This window comes from Oryctolagus cuniculus, chromosome 2 (genome assembly GCF_964237555.1).
Source record: "Oryctolagus cuniculus chromosome 2, mOryCun1.1, whole genome shotgun sequence".
In the NCBI taxonomy this organism is placed as follows: Eukaryota; Metazoa; Chordata; class Mammalia; order Lagomorpha; family Leporidae; genus Oryctolagus; species Oryctolagus cuniculus.
The window spans coordinates 133,460,253-133,473,558 of record NC_091433.1 but is presented as its reverse complement, the minus strand read 5'-3'; the positions used below and the strand labels follow the sequence as shown (position 1 = coordinate 133,473,558).

The 13,306-nt window shown below is 48.0% G+C and overlaps 1 protein-coding gene, 1 long non-coding RNA gene and 1 pseudogene across 2 annotated transcripts in view; 1 reads left to right on the top strand and 2 right to left on the bottom strand.

The window, feature by feature from the left end:
- The window catches only part of ANTXR1 (ANTXR cell adhesion molecule 1), a 241,894-nt gene that overhangs the window by 183,379 nt on the left and 45,209 nt on the right, over window positions 1-13,306 (top strand). Inside the window, exon 17 of the mRNA XM_002709824.5 lies at window positions 281-361. Within this exon, the coding sequence (XP_002709870.1) occupies window positions 281-361 (81 nt within the window). The remainder of the gene's footprint in view (window positions 1-280; window positions 362-13,306) is intronic.
- LOC100340472 (KATNB1-like protein 1) lies at window positions 3,225-4,634 on the bottom strand (annotated as a pseudogene).
- On the bottom strand, window positions 4,645-11,317 carry LOC138843159 (uncharacterized). Its single transcript, XR_011386603.1, has 2 exons — window positions 7,352-11,317; window positions 4,645-5,522 (listed from the first exon to the last, which is right to left on the bottom strand). It is a non-coding gene; the product is annotated as an uncharacterized lncRNA (long non-coding RNA).

Sequence of the window (13,306 nt, the reverse complement as noted above, 5' to 3'; positions counted from 1 at the left end):
CGGTGTGAGGACATGCCCAGAAATGAGGTGAGGACAGCTGCTGAGAGCCGGAATGCACTTTCTCTTTGCAAACTTGGGGCTGCACTTGGGGCTCCGTCTCCATCACGATCATTGAGGGTCTGGATGTGTGACCCTGGAGAGTCACCAGTGTTGTCACAGCCATGTTGTTGGAGCTGTGCTCTTTGCATGACTGCAGATGCACAGACGGTCTGTGTGTCTACAGTGGCTGGCCACTGGTCTACTTTCCTATGTAATCTTTGTGCATTTGTTTTTTTTTCAGGGAAAACTCGATGCCTTGTGGGTCCTGCTAAGGAAAGGGTATGATCGTGTGTCTGTGATGCGTCCACAGCCAGGAGACACGGTAAGACTCTCATTAATGGCCAAACACACACACACACACACACACACACACACACATTCTTCTTCTGTCTCCCTTTGTCTTTGTAGAGTTAGAATAATTCCAGATAGACAAAGCCAGCTCTCTCTTCATGTTGTGACAAGCCAATACTGATACCTATTTGTTACAAGATCGTGAGTTTTTATTTGGTTTTCTGAAAAGGATTTTGACAGAAATATGTTGGATTTAACTTGAGCTTCTCCGTTTACAATTACAGTGAGTGATAAAACAGCACTGGCTTGTGCTCTGGGCAGACCCAGGAGGCAGGTGTGTTGGTCCTCAGCCATCCTGGCCAGTGGAGAGGATCTGAGTGACAGCACCACAGGGCAAGAGGGAACAAGGGGCTGTGGAAACTCCTGCTGTCTTGCCGCAGGAGCTACACCCAGCTGGTCCGAGGCCACAGAGGGATCACCTGGGGAAAGGTTTGTCCAGGGACTACCAGGTTCAGGCTTGGTTGTCTCTAACCAAGAGGAGAACAGAGGGTAGAGCCAGCAGAGACTTTAGGAACCATCTAGACCTTGCCTGCATTTTGAAAAAGAGAAAGCAAAGACAACAGAAATTGGATAACTCCTTCTGGTTCTGAGAGTAGGTGACAACCCCGGAAACAGCCGCAGTTTTGCCGAAATCCTGCCATAGCTGCTGTTTGAAGAGTAACCTCTCTTTTGGGAGTTTGGCAGAGCAACGCCTGGGGCCGGGTTCTCCATTCTCCACCAGCAACTCGCATCTTCCATCCTCTTTCCTTGGGAATCAGACACTGACTCAGAGTGAAAGGAAGTCTCTAGTGTAGACCTCCTTTCAAACCAGGCAGACCGGGCTGGCACATCGTTTCCTTCCTGGCTGGAAGACTTCAGGCCAGGTCTCCTAACCTCTCCACCTTCCATCAACGGCCAGCATCATTATGCTGCTTTACTTCATGCTGTTCTGTCTGCGGATGGTTGGCCGCATGTTAAAGCCACACTGCGGTTGGTTTACCCTGCTCTGTCTGCAGCATGGTATAGCCAGTAAACCATGGAGTGGAGTCTGGTAGGCAGGCCTTCCCTGTGCAGCTGTTGACCATGGGTGCCTGTGGCTGAGGGGATTCTATCCAAGTCTAACAGCTAGTTCCAGCCTGAGCCCAATTAGCTTTTCCTGCTCCAAGTCATGGAGGGGACATGAGGCAAGTCTGACATGAAAGCAGTTTGTATAAAGCGTGGTGAACTTGGCCCTCATGACATGAGGAATTTGTGGAGGGTTCTTCCTGCAAACGTCAACCAGAACAAATTTCTATAGCAAATTTTAAAGTAAAAACTGTGCAGTTGACAGAAATGGACATAGACCACAAAGTGAGTACTCAAGAAAGTTAGTACTTAGGAAAGAGTTTGGTCTTACGAATCATATATCTGAAAAAAAATTAGATACCTAAACTAGGGTTCAGCCATACTGCTGTTTGTGACAGAATATGCAGGTACAATGCACTAGCCCCCTCCCCTGCCTCTTGGAACAATTTTTTTAAATCTCCATTAAAATGCTTTAACATTCTATTCTCCACTGAACACTTTGGCCAAACAAAATTTATAAGCCCGAAAGAATCTACAATGTGGGGAGATATAGGACAGAGAGAGGGTAGAAACACTATCTTTTATAAGATACAAGAATCACCAGTGTTTGGTGATGAAAGGCTGATTGTATAAACCGGAGAACAATGGAACAAACGCATGGAATTCCCTCTAATGAATCGCTTCCAAAGTGAGTCTTTATCACTAATTCTGAACGAACGTTACATTGACATTTGAAGATTTTCATAATTTTTAGAAATATTTAATTAATTTATTTAAATGAAGTTTAAATTATACAGAAATGAAAAGCATTAGAAATCTATGTATAATAAAAGATGAATATAAATTAGCTAACTCCATAAACATTTCCAGTTAACCATTCATACAAACACATATTCACTTTTTTTTAAAGATTTATTTATTTATTTGAAAGTAAGAGCCACACAGAAAGAGGAGAGGCAGAGAGAGAGAGAGAAAGAGAGAGAGAGAGAGAGAGAGGTCCTCCATCTGATGGTTCACTCCCCAATTGGCCACAACAGCCGGAGCTGCACTGATCCAAAGCCAGGAGCCAGGAGCTTCCTCCGGGTCTCCCATGTGGGTGTAGGGGCCCAAGGACCTGGCCACCTTCCACTGCCTTCCCAGGCCAAAACAGAGAGCTGGATCAGAAGTGAAGCAGCTAGGTCTCATATGGGATGCCGGCGCCTCAGGCCAGGGCGTTAACCCACTGCGCCACAGCACCGGCCCCTCACCGTTTTTTCTTTATATAGGAATACTACAAACATACATGGCATAATGATTTTGGCCAAAAAAATCAGAGATACTAAAAATATTCCCAAGTTTTAAAAATTGTGTGGAATATATCTGAACAACAACAATAAGAATGCAAACCCTGATTCAATTCCAGGATTTTATCATGCCAGAAGCATGATTGTTTTAAGTTTTTTAAATAGATATTGGTATCAAAATACATTGGCTTAGTAATAACTAAAGCATTTTGCATACACATATTGTAATATTGTTTGATGTTTTACCTTTCAAAGCCTTTTCAACATAAGAAAATAGCTTGTCACATATAAGTGACACCATCTTAAACACAACCTTAAAGAAAAGATTGATCTTTGTAGTTTCTAGTAATAAGTTCTGTCTAAATTTTTCAGAGTATAAATTGCACTTATGGCTGATTGCATTAAGACCCAGTAGTTCTTCAACAATGTTATCAAGAAACCATACAGATCCCAAATGCAGCAAAGGCAAATGTTTTGCCGGGTGCACTCACCCCTCTCAAGCTGAAGCTGCCCCGTGGGCAGTATCCCCTTCAGTGTAAGTAGACTGTTAGGGTTTCATCAGTGCTTTCATTATGTGGCTTTTTGAGAGGAAAAAATGATTTTTATTTCTTCCAAAGTTCAGAGTTCTCAGAAGAGACCTATTTTTGGAACTCAGATAGTCCCAGGATGTCTCGAATAGCCAGATGTTCTTTGGTAGATGAAATGTCCCAATGCGAGAGCAATAAATAAGCATCTACATCCTTAGCTATATTCCCAGTACATCCTGGAACCAAAGTGAGGTGGTTTCCCTGTTCTTGCAATCCTCCAAATTGTTATTAAATCCAACTATTTCCATCATGTATGATTTCTGATTTGGATGACAGTTCTGTCCACCACCTTTTTAAGACTGCTTGAAGCTAATTTAAAGCAACTGTTACATATTCTTCAAATCTGATTTTAAGCGATGATGTTTCTAGAGGCCACAGTCCACACAGCAGCCAAGTGAGATATAGCATTTTTCTTCCTGTAAACTCTTGGTAAGCAGAGGAAGGAGATCTGCCACAGCTCCAAGATTTTCTGTCCTCACTGAATCAGCTACAAGTTCACTTCACTTTCTGCAGAAAGTTAAAACTGAATTCTATCTCAACTTCCTGCTCAATAAAATGCGGGCCATTGTTTCACAGTCCTGAGAAACCTCAGGAAAAAAAAAAAACCAACACCACTGTGGTTGTTTTTTTTTTTTTTTTTAAGATTTATTTAGTTATTTGAAAGTCAGAGTTACAAAGAGAGAGAAGGAAAGGCAGAGAGAGAGAGAGAGAGAGAGAGAGAGAGAGAGAGAGGTCTTCCATCCGCTGGTTCACTCCCCAACTGGCCACACTGCACTGATCCAAAGCCAGGAGCCAGGAGCTTCTTCCAGGTCTCCCATGTGGGTGCAGGGGCCTAAGGACTTGGGCCATCTTCTACTGCTTTCCCAGGCCATAGCAGAGAGCTGGATTGGAAGTGGAGCAGCTGGGACTCAAACTGGCACCCGTATGGGATGCCGGCACTGCAGACAGTGACTTTACCCACTACACCACAGCACTGGCCCCTCCACTGTGCTTTGATGATGGGCTTTCTGCCTGTGAAGACCCAGAGTCGCTGGAATTAACCACAGTTTTTGACTATCGGGGCATAACTTTTCAGGCAGGTGGCCTGCACAAGCCAGTTCATTTCCTTTATTTGCCATGTCACAAGGATTTGGAAAAGGATGATGATCTTTCATTCTGCAAAAGATCACTGTACGTAGTTTATCTGGAATTTTCACAGCTTGTCCAACTGGTCTATTTATGTAAACAGCCAACTGTTTAGGAGATTTCTTAACCTCCTTCATGTTCTTATTAGTGCAAATAAAGATCTTTTTCTAGAAAGATCAGTGGAATGATACTCAATATTATTACAAAAGTTCTGGGTTTGTTTTTTTTTTAAGATTTATTTATTTATGTACAAGGCAGAGTTACAGAGAGAGAGAGAGAGAGAGAGAATCTTCCATCACTGGTGCAGTCCCCAGATGGCCACCACAGCCAAGGCTAAGCCAGGCTGAACTGGAACTCCATTTGGGTCTCTCACATGAGTGGCAGGAGCCCAGGGACCTGGGCCATCTTCTACTGCTTTCCCAGGCACATTAGCAGGGTCTGAAGTGGAACAACCAGGACTCAAACAGGTGCTTATATGGGATGGGTTTCAGATGCCATAGTATCTTAAGTTTCTGCACCTCATGGTATCACGGCACCTCAGCCCAGCCCAGACCTCCTCCATATGTTTTTGAGCAACATGACACCACCTTGAACTTCCATTCCCCACCATACAGAACAGTAGATCTGAAGTAGTACAGGAAGTCCAAGAATTAGGATACAGTTGACCATATTCTCAACATGGTCACAAATTTTGATTGTGCAGTTTACTTTCAAACAGGCTTTCTTTATAGAAATTCTCCTAAAATTTTAGGATCCATGGAAGAAATAGATGAAGGAGATTGTGTCCTTGTGGCCATGGTGACAGCCGCTGATGCATTCAGAGAGTTTCACAGGAGAGCTCACAGAGGAGGTGGGAGCGGGGGCTGGAAGCCGCCAGGGGACGGGAGCGCTGTGCTGCGGCTCTGCCTTCACGCTGGCCCTTCTGTTGTGCACAGCAGTTGGAGACTCGCTGCAGCCCTGCACTGCTTGCAGCGTGCTGGTTCTCCGAATTCCTCAGCACTGATTTATGGTTCTGACCACATTTTCCATAAACTCAAAATGACTCCATCCAGCCACGTGCTCGTGAACAAGAGTCACAGGTTCTGAATTTTTCCTTTAAAGCAAAACAAAAACAAAAATCACCTAATTACACTCTCAGTTAACATTCTGAGTTGTTTCAAACACATGCTGACCTCACAGAAACCTGGCAGTTCCTCTTCCTCAGTTCTTGTCTGCTCCATTCTCCTCCCGGAGGACCACCCCAGGGCCTGCAGATGCAGACAGCCCACCAACAGAGCCTTCGAGGCTGCTGCAGCGAATGTGTGCCTCCGGCCCCCATTGTACGGCTGAGCCCAGAGCCACTGCACCCTTTCCTGGGACCCGTGCCCACCTCCGCAGAGCTGTGCAAGCTGCAGGTCGAGGGAAAGATGAAGGAGACGATAGCAGGAAATAGGAATGCTTCCTATTTGCTGTCACCTGTCTTCCTAGTTCCGTCTGGGCTGGGGCCATCAGGAGATTCCTGGGTGAACACAGAACAGGAGCAGGCTTTTGATGAAGACACTGCTTGGGACACCAGCAGTCCATATTGGAGTACCTGAATTTGAATCCTGGCTCCGTTTCTGATTCTAGCTTCCTGCTGATGCACACCCTGGGAGGCAGCAGGTGATGACTCAACTAGTTGGATCCCTGCCACCCACCTTGGGGAGCCTGATTGAATTCCTGGCTCCTGGCTTCAGCCTGGCATAGCCCCAGCTGTTGCATGTAATTTTTTAAAATTTATTTATTTGTTTGAAAAGCAGAGTTATAGGGAAGGAGAGACAGAGAGTGAGAAGTCTTCCATCAATTGGTTCACTCCCCAAATGGCTGCAATGGCCAGAGCTGGGCCGATATGAAGCCAGGAGCCAGAAGCTTCCTCCGGGTCTCCCACATGGGTGCAGGGACCTGAGTACTTAGGCCATCCTCCGCTGCTTTCCCAGGTGCAGTATCAGGGAGCTAAAGTAGAGCAGCTGGGACTCAACCAGGTGCCCACATGGGATGCCAGCATTGCAAGCAGTGGCTTGATCTACTGTGCCTTAACCCTGGCCCCTTCAATATTTTTATTGCCAAGCTGTTGCGCACATTCATAGTGTTCCCTTCTGAGAAGTGCCCAGCTCTCTACTGGATCAAATGCATGCAGGATTTTAAAGCTTTGGTAGCTATTAGCAAAGTGCTATTTTGAAAGACTGTATGAATTAGCAGTCCCATCCACAGCTGTGAAGCACTCATTTCCCAGATGCCCACCAACATTATCAAACTGACCTATCTGACAGGTGCCAGCTGAACTTGCATCTTTTGTTAATAGTGAGGTGGGACAGTTTTTCAAATGTTATTTTCTTTCATCAATGGCCTGTACAGACCACTGCCTATTTTTCTGTTGGATAGTCTAGTGCTGATTTTTATATGGCTATTTTCTTAACTCGTCTTCACTCATATATTTATCAGATGTTTTGAGGGCCTACTATGTGTCAGACTCTGTGCTATGTGTTAAATCTATAATACTTCATGAAACTTAATGTCTAATATTATATATGTCTATATTTATATCTATAATATATAGCCAAAATTTTCCCTAGTTTGTTATTTGTCTTTCAACTTTTTAAAAACCATTGAAATTATCTAGAAGTTTACAGCCAAATCTATAAATCTTTGTAAGTTTTGCCTGTGGTATCATATTTAGAACCAATCTTCCCATCTCCAAGAGAACACACATGTTCACAAAACTTTTCTTCTACAATTCTCTCTCAAAGGCAATGTCAGTGGTCACTTTTTATACCTTGGTGGCAATTTATTTGGTGGTAATTTGGGGAGGGCTGTTCTAAAAGCTATTTGCTGTAGGTAAACAACCTGCCTTGTGTTAAATTAGAAGCTATAAAATAATAATGCTGTATTATGCCAGAACAATACCTTCTCATCTTCAGAGTATGGAGTTTGATTTTGATTTAGTGAGTCCCACCAACGGACAGCAGTAGTAGTACAATGAAGACTGCTTCTGAAGAAACAGACGGATGCAAGTTTCAACAACAGAACGGACTGCCCCGAACTAAAGGTGCAGTCACTAGCCTGAACAGAGAGGAAGCAAGATAACGCCAGGCCAGGGCATAGTTCGGGGTTCCCGTGTCACATCAGTGGTTCTCATATTTGAGCATCAAAGTTGCCTGTTAAAACACAGATTGCAGGACCGCACCCTCAGAGTTTCTGATGCAGTAGTTATAGGACGAGCCTGGGAGTCGGCATTTCTAACTCCCAGAGGATGCTGCTCTGCTCAGGAGACCCCACCTTGAGATCCAACGAGATGGGTTGAGCTAGATGGCCTCACGGTCCCTCTAGCCCTGAGAGCTTCGAATTCTAAGTTAACATTTCTCTACTTGTTAGACTGCCACACCACTGTTTTCCTCTACATCTCTGTAGAACACCTGTTCACAATGAAGAAATAACTAGACTAGCCTAAATCTAAATATTAAGTCCCAATCAGTTGTAGAGAAATCCCTGTGGACTGTTCCTAGATTACTGATTTCAAGGGTGAAAAGGTAAAAGAATTCAGAAATCAGAGTCCCTGGACTCTAGTAATCTTCAACCCGGTGCATGTCATGACCACCTGGGGAGCGTCAGAGTTCCGATACCCCAAGGCCACCCCAAAGGTTCTAGTTAATTGTTCTGGGAGGAGGTGTGGGCAGTGGGACTCCAAAACCTCCCCAAGAGGCCTAGGTCATTCTGGCCTTCTGTAACAAAACCCCGGAGTCTGGTAACTGATAAAACAAAGAGGTTTGTTTGGCTCTGGTTCTGATAGCCAGATGGTACAGCGTGGTACCAGAGTCACAGCCAGGGCCCAGGGAAGCCCAGAGGGCCTCGTGCAGAGGGTACCTGTGCAAGTAAGGAAACAAGAGACCACGGAGGAGCCAGTTCTGATCTTATTACAACAGCCTAGTCTCTTTGGAACAAATCCACTGCTTCCCAATCTGATCCACTCCCAAGAGACACACGAGTCTGTTCATATGTGACTTTGTGACCTCAGTACCTCTTAGCTAGGCCCAGTACCTTGATACCACCACACTGAGGACCAAACCTCCAGCACGTGAACCCCTGGGAGACAAACCATAACCACCATAGCACCAGGTGGTCCTAATGGGAGCCAGGGCCGAGAACCCGGGAGAGGGTCCAATTCCCTACTTCTCAAGGGCAGCGTCTTCTCTTTCCTTCTGTATAAAAGCGGTTCTCCCCACTCCTTCAGATACCCTGAGAGTCTCATGGTCATAGGGGAAATGGAGGATCACCATCTGCACGTGCTATCAGGGGTCACTTTCCTCCCAGGAAGAGGGCTAGCCTGGCTGCTGGCTGCTGTTACTGTCACGGCTTGGGTAAAGAGGATGGGAGTCAGAGGCCGTAACCCTGCCCCATCCGCCTTTTCTGCATGGAGATGAATCCATCTGCGAGCCAGCCGCAGCCCTCCTGTCGTCTTTACCCCAACTTGAACTCCACCCCTTTCACGTGCACTGGGTCGGATGGATGTCTCCCGTGTTTTCAGGCTCCTTAGTTTCTCTCAGATCTGGCCCAGGAGGCTGGTACATTCTATTTCTGTCTTGAAGAACGGGATACCGAGGCACGGTCTGAGCTTGTTGTGCAAGTCCAGATCTGTGCAATCAGAGGAGACCCCGGGACAGGCACACACCAGGGCACGTAAACATCCCTTGAAACTCATCTGAAGCGCAGCCCCAGAGGTTGTGAAATCCTCCTGACGCTCCAGCCCCACGGCTGCTGTCTGGACAGCTGTTTCCAATAACAGGGAGAGGCTGGTCACGTGGGCACTAGGTCTGCCTACTGTCGCTGACAAGGATATGGTCTGAGCAGGGTGTCCCCGGGGAGACAGCAGCCTCAGCCCAGTCCTTAGAAAGCACAGGCAGAAGCAGACCTCGGGGAAAACACCTGGGCTCGCTGTCTCTCACCCCTCCCTCCTCCCTCCTTCACATTCCCTGCCTGTTCCCTCTTCCTTCCCCTTTTCCCTTTGCGTGTTCTTCCTTTATTGCTAACTTTGGAGCTCTGCCACGGCTGCCTTCCCTAAAACAATCGAACCTCTCTAGTGCTCCTGCTAAGAGTCCATCTCAGGGCCGGGCCCTGGGGATGCCACTTAGAAGACCTGCTTCTGGCTCCCGGGAGTTCAGCATTTGGGGTGGAAGAGAGGATAGAGCAGGATCTGGTTATGAAGCGCAAACCACATGCAGTTGCATTGGGGGTGACTATGGCCTCAGCTTTACAGACGGAAACTGAGGCTCAGGGAAGGCTATTAACTTCTCTGAGAACACACAGCTGGGAAAAGGCAGGGCTAAGCATGAATTCGAGACAAGCAGACTTGCGCTTCCTTCCTGCCTTCAGCAGCTACTAGGTGAGCGCCTTGTGCAGGCTGAGCACTGTGTTAGCACTAGAGAGCCGGTGTCCAGTCAGCCGCCGAGGAGTAGGGTCAAACAGGTCAAACAGGCGAGGCCTCCAGCACCGCCCAGTGCACACAGCTCTTTGGTGGACATGAGTGTGTGAAGTGTGGCGGCTGCACCTGCCGGGGCATCCCAGCAGCTTTCAAGGCCAAACGGCTTCTTCAAGTGACATGTAGGCTGAGATCGGAAAAAGAGTGTGAGATAGATATTCTGGAGAGAGAGCAGCTTGAACAAAGACCTGTGGATGAGACGGTGGCTCCTTCAGGGAGATGCAAGGAACAGGGGACAGAGAAGGATAGCGTGGCAGTGAGGGGAGGGACCAAGGAGGAGAGACACACGGGGTGCCGACCGTGGGGCCTATACTGAGCCCACTGGAGAATGACTGCAAATGGGTGGGGCTGTGATGGAGTGTGTGTGTGTGTTTGTGTGTGTGTGTGTGTGTTTTGTAATGGCCACACTGGCTGCAGGGAGGGCACAGTGGCAGGGAGAGGTGATAGCAATCGCAACTGCAACAGTGTGGGTGAGGAGGACAGAGTTGAGGAAACAGAGCTACAATGTGGTGGCTGCCTGGGTATGAAAGGGACAAGCAGGACCCCAGGATTTGGCCTCAATGACAGGGCCAGCTGTGCTGCCATTCACCCAGTAGACCTCCTGGGGGAAGAGAGCTTTGGGTGGGTAGATGAGGATTCTGGTGGTTTTTTTTTTTTAACTTAGTGAGTTAAAAAGGTGCCTCCAGGACATCCAAGCAGGATGGCCAGGCTCGGGTGGGACTAGGGTGAGGTGTGTCAGGTGACTAGGGCAGAAGGTCTAAGGCAGTCTCAGGGGTGACCCTGAGGTCGCTGTCAGGATCTTGCACGTGCAGGGTGGTCCTGTGCAGGGACCCACGCGTAAGTGCTGCCTCATCTTCTGTGCCATAAACACCTCCCTGCCTCACTACCCCCAGCTGAGCCGGGCAGGCAGCAGCCCCGTCATGGTGAGGGTTCTGGACTGGAGGCACAGCGGCAGGAGACCAGATGAAGCGATGGGGAGCCAGGGAGGGGACATAGACTCAGGCTACTCTCTGAGCCAGGCAGTCACGTCTTTAAGACAGGGTGGAAGGCCGGCGCTGCAGCTCAACAGGCTAATCCTCCGCCTAGCGGCGCCGGCACACCGGGTTCTAGTCCTGGTCGGGGCACCGGATTCTGTCCCAGTTGCCCCTCTTCCAGGCCAGCTCTCTGCTGTAGCCAGGGAGTGCAGTGGAGGATGGCCCAAGTACTTGGGCTCTGCACCCGCATGGGAGACCAGGAGAAGTACCTGGCTCCTGCCTTCGGATCAGCACGGTGTGCCGGCCGCAGCGCGCCGGCCACGGCGGGCATTGGAGGGTGAACCAATGGCCAAGGAAGACCTTTCTCTCTGTCTCTCTCTCTCTCACTGTCCACTCTGCCTGTCAAAAAAAAAAAAAAAAAAAAGACAGGGTGGAGAAAGGAAGGAGACTTAAGGACTGTTCAGAGGAGAAGCTGCAAGAGGAGAGTCTGGGAGCCTGGGAGCCAGAGGAGGAGGATGGGGCCAACCGTGTTAGCTCATGGGAAATTAAGATGCCAAGCGCAGAGCAGGACTCCATGGAGGACAGCAGTAAGGAGGTCATGGCAACCTTGGTGGGCCAGGCTCAGCAACATGACGTGAACGGGAGCGAAGCCTAGTGGAGGACGGCAGGGGCTGAGCAGTAGCTGAGAGCAGCTGGAGTCAAAAAGGATCCTGGGCACCTGCAGAGGAAGGAGTGGAAGAGAAGAGCTCATGCGTAGAGTGCAGGGTCCCTTAGGGGAGGGGTGGGAGGTCCTGAGGCTGGGCGGTGGGGGGCAGTCTTCCTTCGTGGCCTGGTGGTAGAGCTAGGTGGGGAGCTGAGGGCATCCATTTGATGGCCCCTGGCTCCCTGTGATGAGGCTGGAGGAGCAGGGCAACTGGGAGCCAAGGGCCCAACCAGAACGGACAGGAGGAAGCCAGAGCCCCTGGCAGCCCTTGAGTGCCCCCTGGAGCAGCCCTTCCCAGGCTCCACAGTGGAGGAGCCCCAGGAGTAGACAAAGGGAAAGACTGAGCCATGCACGTAGTAGGGAGTTCATTTCTACCTTTCCTTCCCCCTGAAAATGGCAGTGGATTGGAGAGAATTTTATTTACATCTCAACATGTGTGAAAACCATTTTCTATGAATCATTTTCTCATGTCTAAATCAGCAGTGACTAAAAAGAAAAAAATCAACTTACCTCCAAGTTGAAGTCCTTATGGCAAGGTCAGGTTTTTCTTGCACAATAGACAATATGTTTACATTGAAACTTTACTCTGGGTAGAGAGAGATCTTGAGAATTCCTGGCAGCATCTGGCACCAGGCTGTAAGGTCCCTTTCTATCCCTGTGTCGACAGAAAGTCTAATTTGCTGACCTCTGACTCCTGACCTCTCATAACCTTTTGTAAAAAGTGGGTCATTTAAGGAAAAGAGAAGAAAGCAAATGGCAGGAAGTGTTCCTAGAGGGTGTGATTTATTTTGGCACAGTCCCTTCCCTGGATGTTTGAATTCCCAATAGTATTCACTCAGTTCTCACCCTTGGAAATCTCGCCTTCACCGTCTCATTGGAAGAGGGAGATGAGTACTCAGAATTCTTGGCTTACTCTCCTGACTTTGCCAAGTCCAAAACAGGCTGTGTCCATAGCACAAACCAAACTGCACCAAAAACTGTAAAGGTAACTTTTTTCAGAGAAGTCAAGCCTAGAGTTGATGCTGTGAAATGTGCCATCTTGGGATTTTTGGGCCCTATCTTCCTCCATCTGAGACATTCTCCCTGAGTAAATAAGTGTGAAGGAACTGATGGGATTGAATCCCCTCTCCCTCCTCTCCTCTCCCCTAATTGCCTCTCCTCTCTTCCGCTCCCCATCACCAACCCCCGCCCCCTTCTTCCACAAGCCCAAGCACACCCCTCATCAGTTCCTAGCTTCTCTGAGGACTTTCAGCTCCAGATTGCCTCATCTCCCAAGCAGCTGCAACAACAGAAGGTCAAGTTCTAGTATCAAGTTGCAAATAGCAAACAGGGGAGAAGTAAATGCAAGAGACTGAACAAGACCGAGCTGGGCAGTAAAGCCCTCCTGCTCAAATTCTCTGACCTCACTTTTTCTCCTTCTGAGCAGGATTGAGGGAGGTAGGGCTTGGCTCCAGAGTCAGAATTCGACCCAAGTGCATAACATTTTAGGCAGTTTGCTACATTGTCCAAACATGATGTTTATGTCTAACCACTTGGCTTCTGGGGGCCTGTTCCTTCCCTCCAGGAACATTCTATAACTCTGTGACAGGCCTCACTTGAGAATCATCATAACCAAGGCTCATAGGAAACTCAGTTCTGATCTGGAAGCACTGGATTGAATCACAGATGGCAAAATCTGACCCAGGAGATAGGGTTCTAAAATCTACAGT